Here is a 23,591-nt window from a genome sequence, read left to right as displayed (position 1 = left end):
CAAGCATGAGGAGCCAAGTAGCGGAAGGACCGTCCTCCTGCTCTAGCGCGCTTGATAATGGGAACATTCATTTTAGATAGGGACGAAGATCTAAGAGATCTGGAGGGATGATACCAGGACAATCGTCTGGAAATGTATATGCTTAGAAAATCAACTAGTATTAATAAAGTGTATATAACTAAAGAAGAAAAATTTTAAACTGAAAATGTTCTGCAAATATGAATGATTGATTATAATACAGACAAATAACCGCAATTGAATTTAGAAAAGCTCCAACCTTTCCATTACAATTTTAAATACGTTTTAGTGTATTTGTGCACTGAATAAAATATTTCATCATTTGTGTATTTGTTAGAAGAATGCTTATTTCTGCACTTGTGCATTGTTTTTCAATTCACATCATTGAAATTTCTTGGACGGAGTCCCCGGTCTTAAATAATGTCTCAGTGGCGGTCCGCAGATTCAAATAATGATTTAGTAGGTGGTCCACCGAAGTCCAGAGGTTAGGAACCACTGCTCTGGATATCGGCTCATGAAAGAAATGAGACCGGTTTGAGAATCACCCCTTTCCTGTTGGTTATTTTTTAATCCAACAAACACAAAAAACACATGCAGTGGTTACAAGCTAATAAGGAGCACACTGCGACAGAAGACGATTCATTCATTTTAAACAGATATTTAATGGGACAGAATTTGATTTGGTTTGAACAAAGTCAAATTAAGATCACAAAATACCCGCTTGTTTACTGTATAAAAGTTATGTCTGAACGTTTTTCACAATAATTGCCTGGGAAGGTAGGGTTGTCACCACAGTGAGGCTGCTTGCATTGGAATGCATGTGGATAGTAACACTGCAAGTGCTGATGGCCCAGGTGACCATTTCCTCAGAGCTCGCACCCAACACATTCACCATACCTAGTTGAAGTGGACATCACTCCATGCCTAGCCTGTTAATTGTTTAAAAAAGCCCATCCTAAACATGAAAAGCTTTCCTAAAAGGCCCTCCATTTTGATGCCATCAACAAATTCTTGGTTTGGGACATGAAAAGTAGTAGGAAGAGCCACAGATGGCTGTGGTCCAACTTAAAACCAAAATATTTCTAGTAATACCCTGTGTAATGTATTTCCTCTAACAAGCAGGAGTAACTACGTAAAAGTGAAACGTAAATATCTATAACCATTTCATAATTGGGTTTGTAGCTAGAGGTATGCAAAAGTGAAGTGTTACATCACCCAAAAATGGCGACTGTGTGATTCACAAACACTTCGCAAGTGGCTCAGAAGTACTGACCAATGTTCTATTGCTGAAGAGGCTTAAGCAGGAGCTACTCCTGGGTACAGGGACTTTGGATTCCGCATGGAAATCGAGCTGTATTGTCCGGAACCTGAATGTGATGTTTGGGTACTCTTGTTAAACAAGGGCGACTGTTGGGGCCTCCCTCCCTGATCTGTTCTGTATTTGTGATGCTGTTATTGTTCCATCGGCATTTATTTTTGCAAGCTCATGTTGATCTCTGTGTCTCAAAAATTAATAATAAAAAAAGGGTTGGGAAAAAAAGCTTCACAAATCAAAAAACAGGACAAGTAGGCTTTACATTACTTGGCATTTCATGGGACAGATATTTAAATTTTGTATTCTTTATCACAGCAGAAAATCTGTGTTAACACATAGGCCTTGGACTAGAAAGGGCGCAGCCTATACAATGCACTCAACACTGCCAGGACAACTTCTACTGACTTAAGATTGGGAATGTTTGACCGTTTAAAGCACTAGCCTCTAGCCCAAGGCGTACAAAGCTGAATTGGCCTAAACCATTGCAAACCCATTACCAAGGGCATTGCAGACATACAAGACAATATCTGTACGTAGAGCTCCGCCGCGCAGGTTAATATTCTACAAGTAACATTAAACATTGCCTTTCGATATTTTAACTATCTACTTGGAAAAATTACGAAATTAAATTGACTTTTAATGATCTCTCAAAAAGTGACATAAGCAATTTGTGTCTCTATCCCTCCATCTTTACTTTCAATCCAATTCACTAGCATCATTTTTGCACAGGGGTGGGGAATACAAGCTTACTAAGCTCTCAAAGATATTTATGCTAAAAGAGGAAACCATCTAGTAATTTCTCTCAAATTAGTTAGGTTTAGTTTTGCCAAATATAAGGCACATTTAAGTCTCCATCCTAGCAGGTAGATTATTTCATGGTGCTATCCTGAGCCGGTTTACTATTATTTATGTCATATTCGCTCCTATGCCCTAGAATATAGAAACCTTTGAACAGGTTTGATTCGATTTTGTACAAGGCATGCTGGTTTCTTCCAGTAGGAATTTGGATAAAACCTTAAGTGACTCAAATCACAGTGGGTGCTGCAGGAAACTGCTAGTTGGAAATCAGAAGCCTTCAGGGCAAACATTACACTCAACCACGTCATGTGGACCGTAGGTATAGTTTTAAACCTGAAGAATAAAAATTGATTTGCTGTTATGAAATTAATGTGTTCCTAAACATTGCATCTGCCAGTTAACTTATCAAAGGTCTATAAAAAATACATGACATTATGACAGACTATGCCAGAGGTGCGAACTTTTTATCTTAGAAAAGTGCGCCTCTGCAATAAAAAATGTCGAAACAAAAACCACAATTTTTTTACATTGTTCTTTTAGAAATTTAAGAAAATTGGTAAAATATGCATCTCAAATTTGCGTACACTTCATTTGCTTCCATTTTAAAATTTGTTCACACCTTAGATGAAATTGTAAAAATAAAACATTTCTCTGAAATGGATGAACATGGTTGATAAATGTTAAACAGTTAACACCTAATTTCCCACATCATTTTAAAGTATTTTTTCTTTTGTTACGAATGCAGAATTACTTCATCAGTAGAGGATATACCTTTCCACATGGACGACTAGTACAGGACATCATTGAGTCCAAGCAAATGAAAGTATACAAGAATGGCACCCTCAAAATTTCACAATCCCTTCCTTGGACAGCATAGTTTGTTCGGATATGAAAAACAAAAATCTGGGTTCCTTGATTAGTAGACTGTTGTTACGGACATCCTTATACAGACTCCCTGAGGCTTTACATGGAGTCCAGGTTTTTAGCTGTGACAGATTTGAAGCATACAAGAATGATTTACCTGCTTGTTGATCACAGTAACCTTTGGTATGACCATCAATCTCAAGCCTTGCTACATTACCTGTCTCCCACTCTCCTGATAATGAATCAACAGAGGTAAAATCCTCCCAAAGATCTTACAATCAAAACTGCAGATACAGTTATACAGGGGTGGGATATATGAGTGGAATCACCCCTCAGTAAACCAGATGCCAACTTCTGTTTCCAATTCGCACTCCTTGAAGTCCTTGTTCCTTCGCTGCTGAAACGTTAAACATGCTCCACAGTGAGGTCATTTCCCTTATCTACACAGCAGTTTGTGATGAACCAAAAGTGTTTGGCCATGCAAATTAAAGTGTGAATGTGACGGTTTAGTGAGAGACGTGAAGTGAAAACTGAATTTGTGAGTGAGAGCGCGCAAGTATGAGTGAGAGTGTTTAAAATGTGCTTGGTGTTTTATGTGGAGATGGGGTTGTGTATGGTAACTTTCACTTTTCTCTCTGAGATCAAACGTCATGGATTTATTGAGGACACCAGATTTGTGCTCATAAAACAGTAAATCCAACTCCATGATCTATACACTTCAATTACCAAGGTTGAAAAAATTGAGAACGCGGAGAAAAAATGGTTCCACCTTTAAAAAGCCTAAAAGTAAAAACAGTCCGTACATATGCCAGCTGTTTAGTGAGGCCGCAAGCCGTACTTGATGGGTAGAGCCAAGGAACAAGCACCTTCGTATAAGCCATTACTGAGAGCTAGCACATGAGCAACATTTACGGAGAGCGGAGGCGACACAAATGGAAATGGGTGGATCAGGATCGAAAAACAGCAAGCTGAGGATGAGGCCCTAATTTGAGGTCTCAATGTACAAGTTCCATTCTGACCACATCACCTCCACCTTACACTAAAGGTTTCCAAATCACAAGCCATCATTCTGTCGAAATGTCAGCCTGCATGTCACACCCCAGATGTCCCGGTTCCGTTTGTTGCCCACAGTTGGTCTGGCAATGGTAGTGAAATGGGAGCAGTTTATGCTTAGGTGAGGCAGTGTTTCTTTGAGGAGCTGGAGTGAACTATCAGTCACAATTCCAAAGACACTGAGTGCCTTTAAACCGGGAAGATTTCCAAGTTCACTAAAAAAAAAAAAAAGAAAAGAAAAACGTCATCAGTTTTGAAAGACTGCAGAGTATAGAACAACAATACTTTTATGGGTACCGTCCATTCTTATTAGTTGGTCACCCTGTATATTCTCTCCCATCCAAGATGATAAAACATGTGTAACCACTAAACCATAACTAAATATAACAAAAGCTAATACATTCTACCAAATCTGCAGCCTCTCTCAATGTTTGCTGGAGTCAAATTATTTTCTATTCTATGGCTGGCTTCTCATTTTATTTAATGTTTGACTATCTTTGAAACTGCTATTCATCTTAATAAGAAATGTTCTAGCATAGGATGTTGTGTAGCTTTATGATCAACATTTTCCTCTCCCATCAGGTTTATCATGCCGTTACAGTGTCCTCATGCCCATTCGGCTTTGAAGATGGCAACCAAAGGTAGGAGCTTCCGGAGGAAGGCGTACGTCACAGGATACACCAAATGGGGGTCCGTCGACGCCCAGCAATAGCAAAAAAACTAAACAGCAGGACTACAAAATAGTGGAGAAATCTGGACCCAAGCAATAGATGGCAGAAAACTGCACAGCATGTGGATCGAGAAAAGATTCACAATACAAAAAAGAAAAAATACAGTATTTGCTTGCAGTTTAAAGGTGTGTGAGAGAGAGAGAGAGTTTGTTTAAATATAGAAATATTCATAGATCCATAGTGGGGCTTTGGATGAGACCTCTTCATCCATTTGTTAATTCAAATTTCTTATTTTGCTTTCTTCCAGAACAACATACATTATGGGACAATGGCTAAGTCCACTTCAGCCATTAGCTCTCTTGCACTGCAAGTGGCGGCATTGATCCTGATCAAATGGGCACCTTTGCCGATAAAAGTTCACTTCACTTTCAAGACATTTGGGCCAATACTTCATTTTGCCAACACTTTTTTCAACAATTTTCTTTATCCTTTTTGAAGTCATCCTTGTGTGTTTAAATGATGTGTTCACTTTAACACAACTAAAGCAAATAGTAGTTTATCTTTGTACCAAAAAGATTATGTGATTTGCATAAAAACTAAAAAGGCTATGCCTGTTTAAGTACACCTCGCGCACTAAGAAGCACTTTCTCTGTTCTACTGAAACTTTGTGATATTTAATTTCTTTAAATTTTAAATGTGTATTGCAAGTATTATTTTTAAGGAATTGCTTGAGCTCCAGTGTACGCTTCTTCCAAATGAGGGTTCAATTAATGTATAGGCTGTACAGAGCTGAGATTATTGCATTAATTACAAAGGGACCAGACATTTAACAAGCTTGAAAAGTTTGTTCCTGGCAGGCATTTTGTCCTCGTTAAAATGAGTTGAATCCAAAAATCACAGACACAACAGACCACTATAGGCCCCATTACGAGTTCCCTGTTATCTCTGCTGGCAGATTCCGTGGCTGGAATGAATGATATTGGGAGGCAATGCCCCATGACATAATGCGGATTCCAAATTATTTCCTATAGAATACGGAATAATATGCAGATCTGGTAATAGTGATTTCAATTTCGCTTATTTAGCCTCTTCTGGCAAAAATAGGGGCCCAATCAGCAAACATTTACGGCCTACTTGTAGAGGTTAGTAAGTGCTGCAGGGCCTTATTCTTTTGCTCATGGGAAGGTGGAAGGGTAGCAGGGAGCTGCAGGAGGGCTGGTTCCTTTTACCATCAGATGAGCGGAGAGCTTCTTCTGCACCCTCAACTGAAGGATGCTGGCAGCTAGGGGCAAATTGCACCAGCTGCCCACAGCTCTGCAGGGAGGTCTCGGAGCCTCAAATTATCAAACATGGAGTTTGTGGACCTAATCCTTCTGGGCGGGGACACATCTGGAATGAGATGCCATGAGCGGTATTTTCCCCAAAATACTGCTTCTGGCAACTACTAATAGGGGATAATGAGGAAAAGGAAAATTGCTGAGCCGCTCCATGTCACTCTTGTGTATTAAAGAGTGAAGAAGAAAGGAGATAAGTCCAGGCTTTCAGATAAGACAGGGGTCTCTAACCTTTCCTGTATTGAGAGCCACTTAATTTCAATAAAACACATTAACAGCTACTAATGTTATTAGTGCAGTATAATTACAATTTCGTTATAAGTATATTAATTCAACCAAGCAAAATCCTTCTAATTTAATAAGCTGGGCTGCACACAGGTGAGCTACTCAGAGCTCAAGAGCTACAGAAGCTCACGGGCTACTGGTTGGAGACCCCCGAGATCAGAACTGCTGAGGGCAAGGAGTTGGACAGTTTTAGAGAATACATTGCACGTTCCACAAACCCTCTCCACCCACATGGTTCAGTGTACCAAGGCCAACCGAAGACCAACTATGGAACTGACTGCCCAAACGACCCAGTTCGATCTCAATAAGAGAGCCAAACTACAGCTTTTCACTGCATGCATGAAGCAAAGAAGAAATTCATTCTGCGGTCATTCAAACCCAGGACATAGGAGATATTCTCCAACCTAACACAGCAGGATGTATTCTAAGGCATATCTGCCCCAAATCCCCTGAAACGTTTGTCTGACTGCATTCAAATACTCGTGAACCAACCAATGCATGTATCTACATGTATAACAAAAAAGGGGGGTTCCTTTCTGTGGTTATTTAATTATAATTATTTTATGAATCAAACCAGTAAAGCAAGACACCTGTTATGAAAAAACTTAAATCTCCTCAGTAACACATATACCAATATCTCTTTCTTCCAAACATTACAATATAAAAACACATGTTTTTATATTGTAATGTTTGGAAGAAAGAGAATATGTATGTATTTCTATGATAAGAAAATGTTTATGTGAAATTATTTGAATCATTTGATATAAAAACCTTTTTCTTTTTTAATAAATATGATATTTTGATACAATCTATGGTCTGTTGGTATATGTGTTACTGAGGAGATTTAAGTTTTTTCATAACAGGTGTCTTGCTTTACTGGTTTGATTCATAAAAAAATTATAATTAAATAACCACAGAAAGGAACCCCCCTTTTTTGTTATACCTTTTCCCAGTCCTTTCGGGGTCTATTAGGGAAAACTCTCTTCTGTTTTTCGCTGTATCTACATGTATGCATTTGCAGCAAAAGGTGCTTAAAAACTGGCAGCCAGAGGCTAAATTCAGCACTACCTTGTGTAACGAGAAGTAAAGGGGCAGTGTAACTTACAGTAACGTGGCAGGTGAAATCTGATAACATCGACTGAGCGACAGGTTATTGAGGTAAATGAGCTGATGAAAGTCTGGAAAACACTCCGATGTCAGCATTACGCTGTCGCTAGAAATATAAAAATATGCAATGTGAACAAATTAAATAACCCACAGGCTAGTATGGTTTTTAATGCAAGATTTCATATTAGAACAAAGTGTCCCTTGTCTTTAGGAGTACAACAGAGGGTACAAACATTTTGTCATATAGAGCAAGGTGTTTACTTTTTTTTTTTTAACTATTTACCTGACAGAGGACCACTGTCAACAGAAACATCTCAATGCCATCTAAATGTTACCTAAAGTGCACCAACTCCCCACACCCCCCATTATGAAGATAATATTATACGCAAAGCAAAATATTGGATTAACATTTAAATTTTCTTCCAAGCCCGCTAACCTTGGTATATGGATATTTTTTTCATCACCACATTCCCATTAGATGAAGCTATCCCATTGTTCAAAGTCAAGTGCCATTCTTCACGACAAATTAAATTGTTCCCACTGGGGACCACAGTATGGTTTTAAGCAACTTCTCCGTGCGACCATGCTGGGATTGCAGGATTCCTAGGAGGGCTGAATGCAGGACACATGGACTTTTTACATACCATGGTCAGTGTGCACTGCAGACACACCTGGGCAAAGACAGCCTTAAAGAATACTGGATGCTGAAGGATGCTGCAGTGGCCCGAATGCTTGCAATGGCTCCCAACGGAACCAATCACACACAGTAAAGTGTATTCAAGGTAGAAGTGGCCAAATGAAGACGAGTTAAATCACCAATTCAGTAAAGAAGCAACTACTTTCCTAAATTAATGGCTATGGTTAGATACTGCTCAAGTTAGGCCTTGTTTCAAGCGAACAAGAGAACAGCATACACACGTGTACCTGGATTGCCATTTAGGTGTTTGCTTAGCTCTGACAAAATAGCTAAATTAATAGAAGCAACAATAAGGACAAGGGAGGATATCTTAACAATGGGAGACATATCTGAAAGCAACCAGTTACAGAACAGATGGAAATTTTCAGTAATTTTGTCTGTCTGAGCCAGAGACATAACTGAGTTTTCAACCGTGTTTCGTCCCAGTTAGTTTCATGTTTTATTTTTTACAGCATACTTGATTTGCGAACCATGCATGGCCAAACTTACCTAGCAGGGGTTGGCCACAGGTATCCTGGCCCAACCCACCACAGGTGGCCAATGTTAGCCAAGAGTAGTGAGTGTTGAACGTAGGGCATCCTGCCCGCCTCAGTGGGCAGCTACCCTTTGTTAGGAACAGCCGAATGCCGCAGGGCATGCATGTGGGGAGACCCAGTGGCCAAACCTAACTGGGCATGACCTTCAGCCATGCTCTGTAGGGGGTTAGCTGCAGGCTCTACGCCTACCTGCCACGGGGGGCCATCCATGCAGCACAAGGCCTTCTGCCAGATCTACATACACCTCAATGGGGCTTAAGCGCAGAGCCTGACCACAACACTCTGCTGGCGGCCAACTCTTACTGCACACAGCCTGCTCCCAATTTGCCACTGGTGGCCAGCTCAAGCTACATGTGGCCTTTGGTTGTGCAGTGGTGGGGCCTGTGCCCAACTTGCCATCGTGGACAGCCAATCCCCACTGGTAGCCAGCGCGGGCCAGCCTTACCCTGCTATGCACGTCCTTTGACTGCTTTCTATTTCCCCAAAAAGGTTATTATTTTTTATCTTGTATTTTTGTTTTAAATTGGAAAATTATTTCCCCCATATATTCTCATGTTTTATTTCAGTGAAATTGTTTTATTTTAATGAAAAGTGAGACGTTCAGCACATAATGATGCCTTTTTATGCGACTCACAAAATGGCAGCTGCGAGATTATCAGGTCATCATGATTTTAGCACTGTGACACCTTTTTCATTTTTTGTGCTTTTTTCCATAACCCCTGCCTCCAAACACTTCTCTGGGGTCAAAGATCGCTCTTGCACCTCAATCTGTGGATTTTTGCTCTACAGTGCGAAAAACAAAATTTTCGAAAAAGCAAAAATAATGCTATACAGTTCTTCTCCCACCTAATCATATCTGTTAAAAAAAAATGTGAATGTGATTGACCAGAATCATTGTGTCATCATTGTGTCACACTACCAACATGATTGTAGCTAATGCGGCGGCAACAACAATGCAAATATGTACTTTTCCGGAGCAATCCATTTACCTCTACAGGGCTGTCTAAGGAACGAAGCGGCCTATTTTACATTATTGGCTCGGTCTAGGAATACTATTGTATTTGTTGTTGTGACCACTTGCTCCACACAATACAAAGGTGTACTTCTCCCAAATAATTTGTTTAACCCACCGGAATTGTCCAACTAAGCCAGCAACATTGTGGACTCTGTTTTGAAGTACTGTTGCAAAGATTGCCTTATTGAAGGTCCCAAGATTCCAGTGTTTCAAGGGAAATAGGTTTCAGGCACGTTTTAGTTCGGAATTAGCATTTGAAAAACCATAGAAATTCACTGAAAAAACCATAGGTTTTAGGGGCCTTATACCATTGAAATTTCCCAGTTATAGTTAATTCAGCTAACTAGAACTCGCAGGCCCGCAATGCACTGCTGATGACATCACATATTACATCACTCATGACACTTTCAGTGACATCACTGATGACATCTCAAATGACATCACTGATGCCATCATCCAGTGAATGTGTGTTTTTCTGAAAATGTAATGTGTTATATATGTATATCTCAAGGTCGATGGAAGAATAAATGGGTATATTAGTGTCTAAATGGATGATTTTTGTTTGTAAAATTGATTGTATAACTATAACTGACTAAGTATTTTAGTGAATACATGGGTTAGTGAGTAATGTTTAAATATGTAAATATCTGTATCAGTCTCTCACTTTGTGCACAAGTGACTGCATGGGTTAGAGAGTAGCCACATGCGTGTCTATATAGGTTGTTAGTTGTTTTTTTGAGTATCATTATGAGTGTCTATGGTTCGGTGGGGGGGTATTACATAGTGCATAGATGCATGAATGAGTGACTCACTGTTTGTATGTGTTGAAGACAGCATGTGTGCAGGACTGTATGGATGGATGAGTGTGTGTATGGGTGTGTTAGTGAGTGAAACACTGTCTCAATAGTGTCTTTATGAATAACTACTTTTGTTTTAAACTAGTACATGTGAGTGTTGGTGTATATAAGGGAGTATATGTGAGAGTGAGAGATTGGAAGAGTTCCTGTATAAATTAGTATGTGTTTCTATAAGTAATTGCTTAAGAGAGTAAGTATGTGTACGTTTCTGGAGCGCTAAGTGTGGTGGTGTGTGTATAACTGTAAATACAATTTAAACGATGTCTGATACTTTGTTTGCATGTGTGACTGTGTGAGTAACTATGGATGAGTGACACTAACAGGATGTATAGGTGTACGAGTACATATGATGAGTGAGTACTTGTATGAGTGACTGTATAGGACTGTAGGTAAATGAGTGAATGTGTGTGTAGATTTTGGAATTACTGAATAGGTGTGTTGCGAGTGGTATTGGTATGTCCATTGTTTTGAAAATGTTAGTTTTTATTTTTGAGTGAGTGTATATCAAAGGTTATATTAGGGTGAGAGGAGGTCTGACACTTTATCACAAGGATGATGTCATCAGTGATGTCATTTGAGATGTCATCAGTGATGTCTCTGACCAGGTCATAAGTGATGTAATATGTGACGTCATCAGCAGTGCATTGCGGGCGCGCACGTTATAGTTAGCTGAACTATCTATGACGGGGGAATTTCAATGGTTTTGTACGAGTGAAATGTCCATCTAACTACAACACCCCTGAAATCTATGTTTTTTTCAGTAAATTTCTACTTTTTTTAAAATGCTAATTCCCAACTATAACGTGCCTGAAACCTATGGTTTTTTCCAATGAATGTCAAAGGTTTTTTAAACGCTAGTTTCCAACTATGCGATTAGAGGTAGGACATGTGAAGAAAGAAGAAAAAACACACAAAGAAGAAAAAGAAATGCAGAAAGAAGCAACAGAATCCTCAAAGACGAAGAAAATTGCAGGAAAAAGAAAGACGTGCAGAAAGAACAAACAGAGGAGCAGAAAGAGGCCTTGTTGCAAAATCATCCTGTACCCTCAACTTTTTCAGATGGGTACTGGTGGTAACTGACTGACTAACCAGTCCTAGAGCCAGTGGTATGCTAAAAGACACTTAGAATACAGTTAAAACACCTACATACACTAGGGAACACTATGCATTGGGCTACCCCCGTGATTAGCATGACCCTCTCTATAAGCCCCCTAGTATATAATAGGGCAGGGGGTTAATAACGACCTCTTAAAACACGCGACGGGGCGCATTTGCACACTGGTGAAGGGAGGGGAAGGGGGGGGGGTGTAAGGGGGCCTGAGGTGACATGTGTGCAAACACGTCTGGTGGGACGTTGTGAGTTGGGGGATTAAGTTCCCTTGAATCATCAGGGTCCCTGGGGTCCAATAAACCCACTAGGTACCTCCAGTAAGCGCCACAGAGCTGCTTTGCACAGAGGTGTAAAAAGGGGCACAGCCTGGACTACCTCTCTGCAACGCAGTGCAGTGGCGGTTATTGGAAGCACCTGGTGGGCTAGTTGGCCCCCAGGGGCCCTCAGAATTGAAGGGGAATTATTTCCCCAACTTAAAACGCGCCACAGGGCCTGTTTGCACACGTCAACTCAGGTCCCGTCCCCTCCCTTTCCCACTGTGTAAAAACGCCGTTTTAAGTTGGGAGATTAAGTCCCCTTGAATCCTGAGGGTCCCTGGGGTCCAACTAGCCCACTAGGTATCTCCAGTAAGCGCCACAGAGCTGCGTTGCAGAGAGGTGCAAAAAGGGGTGTGGCCTCTAAACACCTGTCTGCAACGCATACTGGAGATACCTGATGGTCTAGTTGGCCCTCAGGGACCCTCCATACTGAAAGAAAATTAATTCCCCAACTTACAACCCGCCACGGGGCGCGTTTGCACAATGGTGAAGGAAGGGGGTGTGGCCCGAGGTGACATGTATGCAAACACGCCCTGTGGCGCGTTTTAAGTTGGAGAATTAATTCCTCCTCAATCCTGAGGGTCCAACTAGCCGACCAGGTACCTCCAGTATGCGCCAGAAAGTTGTGTTGCAGAGGTGTTCAGACGCCACGCCCCTTTTTACAACACTCTGCAACGCAGTCCATGGCGCTTACTGGAGGTACCTGGTGGGCTTGTTGGCCCCCAGGGACCCTCAGGCCCGCCCCCTCCCTTCACCACTGTGCAAACGCGCCCTGTGGCTCATTTTAAGATGGGGGATTAACTCACCTTCAATCCTGAGGGTCCCTGGGGTGCAACTACCCCACCAGCTACCTCCATTAAGCGCCACAGAACTACGTTGTAGAGAGGTGTAAAAAGGGACGTGGCCTCGGAACACCTCTCTGCAACGCAGCATACTGGAGGTTCCTGGTGGGCTAGTTGGCCCCCAAGTATTCAAGGGGAATTCGTTACCATCTGCTAACGCGCCAGGGGGCGCATTTGCAGAGTGCTGCAAGGAGGGGGCGTGGTCTCCAGCATGATGCCAGTCTTAATCGCTAATCGGCCCCAGGGACCCCATCACCCGGGGCATTGCCACTTTGTTTTGGTTAATTTTTGGAGGGGGCTGCGTGGCCCCCCTCCTCTAGCCAATTATGGCCCCAGGGACCCCATCCCCCAGGGCCAGCCTTTCTCTTTTAAAAATAAAATGAATATTTGTTTATCATTTGTGAGGGGGCGTGGTCTCTGGCATGATGCCAGTCTTAATCGCCAATCGGCCCCAGGGACCCCATCCCCCGGGGCATTGCCACTTTGTTTTGGTTAATTTTTGGAGGGGGGCTGCATGGCCCCCCTCCTCTAGCCATTTATGGCCCCAGGGACCCCGCAAAGATCTTGTTCGCGCTATATAAAACTTTGAAAATAAATAAATCCCCCAGGGCCGGCCTTTCTCTTTCAAAAATAAAATATTTATCATTTGTGAGGGGGGCCGCTTGGTCCCCCTCCGGGCTTACTTCTGGCCCTGGGGCCAGGCCATTGTATTTTTTTTAAGGCAGGAGGGGGGGGGGAAGAGTGATCTTGCATAGGCCCCGACCACTCTACCTCAATGCCGACATTTATAACAAGGAGAACTGTACTCTTCTTCCTGTGTTTCAGTTCTTGTTTGGAAATACATTTTCTCATACCTCCGAGTAACATTCTGTTGTAAATTCTTTTCATGAAAATATGCGGCAGGGCTATGTGCTTAGTATTCCTTTTTCCTGCCATTTCTATTTATAAAAGTTCTGATTACACTAAAGTTTCCTCTCTTGTATCTCCTAATAAAGAACAGATTTTTTCCCCCGTCCCAGTTAATATTTCGAACTGTAAGACTCCCTACCTGTTACACACATTCCCTGGTTTTCTTTCACAGATTCTTGCAATCTGTGCTTTCACTGTTCATCCATGAACTACCCTCACACTTCTTTCTTGCAAATGTCATAGTTTATTAAAGCCATTTCATGCAGAAACACATTCAGGTTTCTAGTACTTCCATGAATTACGTTTGATCTCTTAATGTTGATGCTCCCCAAACATTTACCATTTCTTGCAATTCAAAACTCACAGGAGCATCTACTATTTAGGATGCCACAAGATTCAAACTGGTTATATTCAGTTCTTAATTTTCACTAAGAATTTTTCTTGTGTTCCAATATAATTTTACACTAGTGCTTTCCTATCTTTGGTGTCCTATGTCCACTCATTTGCCTTTCAAGACCACTTGTTCTGCTGCCTTGTTTCATCAGTTTTCTGCAACCACATGCTCCTTCTGCTCGTTTGTTTACTCACCTGTTAGTCTTTTTCAAGATACCACTCCAGCACTATGATCTGTAATGTCTGCTTATGTCCTTATAGGTTCGCGGTCAACGCTGTTTAGCCATTATATAAATATATTTACTCCATGTGTTGGTGGGGGATGGCTGGGGTGGATGCAGGGAGGAATGAAGGTCAAATAAAGAAAACATTAATACGCCATACACTAGCTAAAAAAAGCCAGGTCATTTACCTACCTTAGATCCAAGTTGGTGATATTAGGACATCGCTCAACTAACAACTTGACATCTGCAGACATAAGGAAAAAAAAACAGGTAAATTTAACTGTTAAATCGCTAACAAGCTGAAGAGCCAGTGAAAAATTAAGATAGGCTGGGTTAGCTAGTGACCAACTGTGGTTGTTGTAGTGTTTCCATTGTTTATGGTAATATGCTGTATAATTTCTTATTTCTCTATAAAGGCCGTTCCGGCCTGGATATTCTGCTAACATCCAATAAAATCTGTCAAATTATTTTTTTAAGATGGCTGCAGGGATACAGGCAGGCTGTTGTTGAGAAATTACACATGGTTACTGGATCATCTATCAAACAGTTTGCGAGAAGTTGATGCCTGATGTCCACAATTCTGTGGGCACCTTGTATCAGTCCAAACAATCCCTTATGGTGGTGGTTGTAAAGTCAACCTTATAGACCAGCTATCCTAGGGGTAGCATGGACTAAGCAGTCTTAGGCTAAACTCAAGAGGGCATGTGAAGCCAGCTATTTTACCATATGCAATCCTGTAATATCAAATGAAAGGACACCACACAAGTTATATATTATAAAAATATATGTATTTATTACTAGAATAATCCTCTGTACTCTTTATGAGTGCAGAGGCACAAGCGTTTAAACAAAAAACAGTTAAACATTCAAAAGTTGCACAATTTTGGATAGGCCCGGTGGCCACTCAACCATATACTAAAATAGTGGTATAAGTACCACCTCTCGAACAATGGTAAGGCCTAGGGCGTTGTGAATCGCTGGGACTACTCGGGACTAGCAGTGATGAAGTCGGGAGAGGCCCGCGGGACACGGGTGCAGTGCCTAAAGCACAAGCATATGCCAATGCAAAGTCAATGGCGCGTAAAAGTTATCGAGTTACTGTTTTGGAAGTCTTCCGACTGGACTAGAATTACCACACTTAAAACTAGGACACTAGAGGTGTAAACCACTACAGGAGCACCAGTGTTAGTTCGTTACCTCACCCACAGGAAGCGGGTGCATAGGTTCCAAAGTGTGTCGGGTTTCGTCGTATAGCTCTATGGAGCCTGGAGATGACGATGCTGCAGGCCGGTTGGATCCCAGGGTGGATCGAAGATGTAGAGTGCCTGAAAGCAGAGGGGACAGAGTCTGGGTCACTAGCCAGTGACCAGGATGGAACCAGGAAGGCACCAGGCAATGTCGGGCGCAATCAGGTGGTTGTCGTGAAGCTTGTCTCCGCTGCCACGTGGACTCTGGGGCATCGAGGACAACCAGGAGTGGAGCACGAGCTGTCCCACGAAGGCTCTCGCTGTCGGCAGTGTCGGCTTCCGGATCGGAGGTAACAAGCCTTGGCAAGTGCAACCCACGCAGGATTGGAAGATCGCTTCTTACTCGGACCAGCAAGGTCAGAGCGGTGGCTCCTTTTCAGGGGAGCGAGGGCAAGTCTGGAGCAACCAGACTAGCAGTGTAGTTTTCAAGGTTCGTCTGTTCTGGGGCCACTAGCCAACGGGCAAGCGACCAGACCATCGCGTCGAGCAGAAAAATGCAAAAGGGCCCCACGCAGCACTCGATGAGTGTGGAGGGGAGATCTTCGGTGCACAAGCTGCTCGGGGCTGGGGCTTCTCAAACCCCAATGCACAGCTTCGAGGGTGCCTCAGAAGCTGCACGGTCAGCACTTCGCAGTCTTTCCAAGATGGCCGGCTCCACGGGTCTCAGATTCGCTGGGACTGTGGATCGGGCTGTTAGAAGTCAGGGAAGCTGGGTCTTGTCGATCTCTGTTGCTCGAGTTCCGGCGGGAACTTCAACAAAGCAAACCGTTGGGCACTGGATGGTGCCTGTTTGCACAGGGTGGTCACTCCTTGACCACAAGGGAGATTCTTCAGTCTTCCACGTCGAGTGGGATGTCGAAGGGTCCAGAGTTCTGTATCAAAGTTTCGTTCAGGATAATCTAATGCTCCTGGGCACAGCTCCTACCTTTATTCCAAATCAAGGGGCTGGATTACATGCTAGGTCCCTCCTATGGGTGGAACCCAGGAAGGGGGTGGTTGGTAATACCCCTTTCCGTTTGTTCAGTTTCGCGCCAGAGCTGGGACTGGAGTGTCCCAGCACCGGTTTGAACTGGACTATGCATGGGAAGCCTTGTGCTCCCCAGGCAGTGTCTAGTTTCATTCAACCCTCCCTGCTACAATCCACTATCTCCTGTCTGGGGGTTGTGTAACACCTCCCGGTGACAGGATATCTATTGTCCAGGCCTCCCCTGCCGGAGTTTCGGTCAGCAGCAGGAGGCTGTCATACTCTTTGGAATACTGCCCCCTCGCCAGTCCTGGCGACGGGGGTAGCATTCCACCCTTCTAGAGGGAGAAGACATGTTACTTTAACTAAACGTGGTTAAATCTAACCAAAGCCCCAGCATCACAAAATGGACGCTGCTGCCACAGAAAGGATTTATAAAAGGACAAAGACACACGCAAGGGAGAAAACACCAATGCACTTAGAATAATAACTTATTCTAAAGGGGCAGACAGACTCCAAATGATCATGAGAAAAAACTGGAATCTATTAAAAACGGATCCAGTAATCGGAACAGATTTGCCACCACGCCCGATGATAACGTACAGAAGGGCTAAAGCCTTGAAAGATACTCTTACCAAGAGTCATATAGTAAAATCGGTAGCTAAACCTTTTGGAGAACCGCCCCCGGGTTTCTTCCCGTGTGGGAGATGCAAAGCGTGTAGGAACAGCAAAAAGACGCTGACATACAAAGTGGGGGAAAATCTAATGAAAATAAGGAAGTTCCTAACATGTACAACACCGTACACAGTTTATTGCTTAGTCTGCCCATGTGGGCAGAGGGCAGAGGGCAGAGATACATAGGCAGCACCATCCACCAAACCAAAATTCGCATACTAGAACACTTACGGGCCATTAACAAAGGGGATGCAAATTACCCAGTGGCGTGACACTTTCAGAGGTATCATGAGAGCAATAATGAATTGGTATCTTATTTTGAGATAGACCAAGTTGCCATGAGCGTAAGAGGAGGTGATAGACGAATGAGATTACGCAGATTAGAATCTAGATACATAATAAATCTTTGTACTAAGACGCCGGACGGCCTTAATAGTCATGAGGAATTAGCGGTACATTTGGGATGAAGGGCTCTTTATCCTGTATGATACACTCTGTAGGGTGACCACAAATGGAACAAAGTAAAGCAACCGAAGTTGGGATGTAGACTGTAAATAGAATCATAATGCTAAAGTGTAAGATTTGTATTATGGTCAGAAATGTATTTAAATTTATGAATTTGTTAATTTAGGATTTGGGAATGCAAGTTTTTGTATAATAGTCCAGGGCAAATACACACTCTAGCCCATACAGGGCGTGAGAGAGCAGGCAAAGTCAGCCCATACAGGGCTTAACAATAAGTTTAAATAAGATCCATATGGGATTTAAAAATAGAAATGTTGGAGATGTGGTGTAACAATGAATTTACGTAACACACTCTTACAAGATGGTGCTCACACAATGATTGCAGCATTAGGGTATTTGTCCTTTGTTAGTGTTTATATTGAAATTTTGAATGTGATCACGTGTTTAATGTATAAAATGTGGCCGCGTCCGACATACCCCTGTACCACAGAGGAAGGCGTATGCCGAAACGCGTCTGGTGCGTTTGAAAGTCAAAATAAAATCTACGACTTTCCCCCCGCGAGTGCTGTGTCTCTTTGAATGAAGAAAGGGGACGAGGAGCGTTATATAGCGCGAACAAGATCTTTGCAGATATCAGAGCGCTTTACAGAAACAAGGGGTAAGGGAAACAAGAGAGTGATTAAACAAACTTTTGGGTACAATATAGTAGTAGGTAGTAAGTGAGTAGTGAAATAGGATAGCAATCAGATAAATAAATAGTACAATTAGACAATCCAAGAAAAAGAGTTCAAGTGAATTTAGCCATAAGGATGGCTTTTACTTCTTTCTTAAAAAATGCAGTGGAGGAGATAAGCCTGGTTTCGGGAGGGAGTGCATTCCAGATCCTGGGTGCCATTCCAGAGAAGGAGCGTTTATATGTTTTTTCCTTCCGGAATCTGCGCGGTTTCGGGAGGAGATTTTTTGTGCTTCTAGTGGATCTCGAGTCCCCTGATATAGTCAGCTTTTGAGTGAGGTAGTTGGGTGACTTGTGGTGTACAGCCATGTGAGTCATAGAAGCGATTTTTAGCTGTATACTGGCTTCAAAAGGCAGCCAGTTCAGGGATTTAAAGTCAGGGGAAATATGCAAATGTTTTTTTGATCCAGTGATAAGTCTCGCTGCAGCGTTCAAGGAGGCTCTTAGGGGTGCGGTTGTTGATAGGGGGAGTCCGCAGAGAGCGACGATTCCGTAGTCTATGCGTGGGATGACTAGGGCTTGTACTGCAGTTTGGAAGTCCTTAGCTGGGAGGAAGGGTTTGAGTTTCCTCAAAGTGTTGATTTGGAAATTAGCTCCCTTAGTTACTTTGTTGATATGCTGCTGCATGTTGAGATTGGCGTCAAGTGTGATGCCTAAGGATTTCGCGGAGTCCACGATAGTGGGTTGGACATTGAGTGCAGTTAGGTGCTTGAGCCAAGTTTGGGTGGTGGAGATTTTCGCAGGAGGTGAGATCAGAAGGAACTCAGTTTTCAGAGCATTTAGTTTGAGGTGATTATCGGCCAACCATGATTGGGTGTTACTGAGCGTAGAGTTCAGAAGTTTGATGTCTTCCGGGGATTATAGTTTGAGATAGAGTTGAGTGTCATCGGCGTACATGTGAAAGTGTATATTAGATGCTTGTAACAAGGTGGTGAGTGGTTCCATGACTAGGTCGAACAACTCAGCACTAAGGTCTCTTTCAAGACCATCTATCACTCTTCGGGGGTTCTCGTGCTACTCCACCACCAAATGTCACCTAGTTGAAGATCTTTGGTAGTGCAAAAGGGATGTTAAAATAAAGCATTACTGCTTTTTTGAAGCTGCTGTCAACTTGGAACGTTCATCCCTCCAATGTGATGGCCATTGTAGGGCTTTTTTATCTTATGTATAAGACACACAATCTAGCATTGGCCTTCTCCTGATTAACTTTTGGTAGTATTGATCACAATGTGGCAAAGCACCCGTGTACTTGAATGTTTCCAAAGAACAAATACATAGAAAAGTAGTGTTGGTGATAGAACGGATGACTAATGCAATTCTGAGACATCACAAATCCATGCAGTACTCTTTATTGGTTATTTGGGGCAAAAATTATAATGTTCATCAGAGTACTTGCTGGAACGCAGTCTTTCATATTGGTAGATTATATAGCTCCAAAGATGCATTTAAAATTAAATAATATAATTAAAGAAATAAAACTAGTCATGTATGATTAATGCCAGATCCAGTAGGATGTTGAGAACATTTCCAGATCTAATAATACACATTTATCTAAAGGAACAATGCAAAATACTACTGTTCATCATATGGGAGTGCTCTGTAGGAAACGTTACCAGCTATCTGCAGATTTTGTCTATAACCGCTGGCGTTTAACTGGGTCACGCTTGGAGGAATATGGTTCATCAAGGCTTTAATATGATCTGCCGTGAAGTCGCACCAAGATATGTTCAGCTCCTCCAACCTGTTTACAGAACACAATTTGCAGCCATGAAATCACAGTACATTCAGTAGAAAAGGGTAAAGTAGAGCAATTCTACGAAGAAGGCAACAACTTGGCTGTGGCAGCTACGCGCTTTATAAATAAAATAACATAACATACTTTATGATACAAACACATACATTACAAACGGTAGACTGAGCTGCTGAATTTCTACTTTAATTTGGCCAGGAATATTCACAGACTTTCATGGATTGCATCTGAAATAGATTTAATACATTTTCAAACAAGGGATTATCTAATGATGCATGAAGTCCAAAGGGGTCTGCTGGATGTTGGGCAGCTACCCAAGCTGGGGACAATGCAGGTCACTCATGCACCAATGATGCATCCAAAATAATTCCATTTTGGTTAACTTTAGCAAAGGTTTTATTCTAAAAAAACGACACAATATTCGCATTGAGAGTATATAGCATGGTGCAATAAGTTAGTGTGTGCACAATACAAAGACTACTAGCTCCAGAGTAATGGGTGTGTACTAAGTTTAAGGAGAAATTATAGGAAGTAATGCAACACCAGGAAACACAGTCCAAACTGATATTCACACAGATAAATATGCTCTGTGTAGAGTCTGACTACATAAACAGTCCAGGCATCTGGAATCAGGCCAACAGTGCACATGTTGATTTACATCAGGCAACAAGACTTATTTCGAATTCTTCCTAAAGTGAGCTGGAACCTGGATCCAGAGCTATGCGTAGTGTGTCTTAATTATTGAAAAGAGGGGGGAAGAGGAGGCCGAAATCAGTGTGAATCCCAGCACAGATTATTAAACAGTGAGCTGCTTCTTGACTTTATTTTTACCAAAGCAAAATACGCTGTCAATGCAGGGTTGGATAGTAAATAGGACAGCATGTTAGGAGTTCACTAGGGAGATTGATGTGCATATTGCAGGCCACATGTCGGAATCTTGGCAGGCCAACTCAGCCCATAATACTTCAGAGGTTGTTAAACTGACTACCGCTGAGATCTGTAATGATAAAAACCTCTTATAAATTAAGAAAAACAAATTTGGCCTTAACCACTATAAAGACCCAACACATTAGTGTCTGCATGAAGCTGAGCAAAGCAGGATTGTTTTACCTGCATCTTGGTAAGTTCAGAACACAGCTATACTTGTAAATTGCTCTTCTTATACATAAAAGCTCGAACTACACAGAAGAAGCAACAAATGGAGAAACCAGTCCCTTTTCATTTGCTGGCAGTCGGATCAGTATTCAAGAGGAGGCCAGCTAGGAATGACCCCGGCTCCTGAAGACGGACTCTGGCACTGTGTCCCAGCAGCTTCTTTGAAGGGTGTAGATTGTGTTAGGCTTATGGGCATGTTCAGTGTTTTTCTACATAAGTGGGGGCACCGTAAGCAAAACGTATCAAGTCTTGAAGACCATGGTATGGAATGCATGAAGGTCAAATAGGACTAGCAGAATAACAGACTGGTGTGCATCTATTATGTTACTTTTGATGATATTCATAGCTTAGGGCTTGACAACTCAAGATTTCCATAGTTACCATAAGAGCAAAATTTGTGTTGGCGGACATTGAAGAGGACAGACTTGACATTTTTTTCTCATTCTGTATAGGTGACATAACCTACCACAATACTGAGCAGAATTGATTTGTACTAAAACTCTCAAGTAAACTTTCCTGACCACCTATACAGGAAAAATACTCGGTTTCTTGGAATCTTCAGATACATATCTGCTACAAAGACATTCTACACATTTCGCCCAAATAGGGAAGAGTTGCAAAAAACATCCCCTTGTTCTTGTGTTTGCATCGCCAAGATGGATCAGACTGCTTTTCCCTATGTACATAATGTGATGGAACTTTAAATCGTGTCATTCACAAACAGTGTATAGCTAGTTGAGCCTGAAGGGGAGGCCTGGGAAGCGTGCTACATTGCAAATCCATTTTAACACCCAATTATCCAGATCAATTCCAAAATATGTGCTTTCCATGACTATTAACTTTCTCTGGCTCCTGTGGCAAGACCACCAACACTGTTTAAGACAGACAAAAACTGTGGATGTTAGTGCTTTAGCGTTTGTAATGTTGCATCCACCGAATAACAACCCTAAGGACAAGCCGCTTCCTGTGCTTTATTTGAAGGCTTTATTTATCAACCTTAACTTCCCCATCCACTTAAGGACCCTCAAGATCAAGAGTGGTTGAAGAGTATACTAAGGTGAAGGTAAGTCCTGGGGTTGGTTCACTCAGACAAGACAAAGACAGGCTCAAAGCTGATGTCAAAGTAAGGACTGTGCAAGCCCAGAGAGGAGATCACAAATACAAAGTACATACATGATAAAAAGTCATCAACATCATGAACCAACCACCATGTAGAGCAAGAGGGTATGAGTGTGCAGAAAAGTGCCCTGCCAAAGAGAACACCTTCTTAAGTTGTGTCAGAAGAGGAAACAATAAAAACGTAATGCAACTCCACAAAATTCAATACCATCAACTTGGCTTTGCTCAAATGACTAGGACAGTGGTGAGGTGCAGCAGTTCTAGAGACACATCCTCATTTATGGACAGGAAAAGTGTACTACTATAAAGTGTGCGCTTCCAATGTCGTGATAGTGAGGATATCCAACAGCGTATATCCAATAGAAGACCAGCATGCGAGCTGCCGCGTGGGTAAAGTCTTACCGAGAGCAGTTGATTAGCACCTCCTCTAGCGTTTCAGCAGAGAAACCAGAACAACCCGAGAGGTTTAAACGAACCAGTTCTGTATTCTGTGCAATGGATCTGAAAGAAGAACAAATGTATTAACTTTTTTCTGCTTTAAGGATTCTTATAATACATCTCAGATAACACAAATGATGAAATACACAGATCCTTCAGCATCTCACTTTATTTGTCCTAATTTTTTTAATTGTCCCAACCATTTAAACTCTTAATAACAAAAGGGTCCGACCCTCCCAGCTTGATGGACTTTCAGTGGCAGGCTTCGACAGCCAGCATCTTTTTCCTACAGACCAGTCCAGTCCATATTTGTTTCACCTTTCAAAATATAACTGCCCCCTCTGTCCTTGCCATAGGATTGATGCAGGTGTTGACTTGACCCGCAAACTGGACAGAGTAGTCAGCAGGAGTGACAAATGGCAGCAGTTCATTTAGCTGCACAAGCATTTCTTATTTGAGAAAGAAAAGGTCAATTTATTTCATGTATGTACAAAAGTCTCCTTTGTATAAACCCGTAGGAGAAAGAACATTGACAGCGCGATATAAAAATGTGTTTGAATTAAGTTGGTAACAAAAAAACCTTGAAGTGATCCTACATAAAAATGGTAGAATAAAACACTTGCTGAAAACACTACAAATGGTTTGTAAGACTATAGAACGTTCACTGGTGCAGGTTTTTGGAAAAGGCACTAAATGAGT

At 42.0% G+C, this 23,591-nt stretch overlaps 1 protein-coding gene across 2 annotated transcripts in view; it reads right to left on the bottom strand.

Annotated features, from left to right (window-relative positions):
- Window positions 1-660: 660 nt before the first annotated feature.
- Window positions 661-23,591, bottom strand: part of SKP2 (S-phase kinase associated protein 2) — a 217,016-nt gene continuing 194,085 nt past the window's right edge. For both annotated transcript variants that reach the window (XM_086960536.1, XM_086960535.1), the window contains exons 6-10: window positions 22,857-22,955; window positions 20,044-20,171; window positions 14,539-14,590; window positions 7,444-7,551; window positions 661-4,263 (exon numbers count right to left, since the gene is read on the bottom strand). In XM_086960536.1, coding sequence (XP_086816662.1) covers window positions 4,050-4,263; window positions 7,444-7,551; window positions 14,539-14,590; window positions 20,044-20,171; window positions 22,857-22,955 — 601 coding nt within the window. In that variant the 3' untranslated portion in view covers window positions 661-4,049. The remainder of the gene's footprint in view (window positions 4,264-7,443; window positions 7,552-14,538; window positions 14,591-20,043; window positions 20,172-22,856; window positions 22,956-23,591) is intronic.

The sequence above is a fragment of the Lissotriton vulgaris genome, chromosome 3_1 (assembly GCF_964263255.1).
Source record: "Lissotriton vulgaris chromosome 3_1, aLisVul1.2, whole genome shotgun sequence".
Lineage (NCBI taxonomy): Eukaryota > Metazoa > Chordata > Amphibia > Caudata > Salamandridae > Lissotriton > Lissotriton vulgaris.
This window is presented reverse-complemented; position numbering and strand designations above follow the sequence as displayed.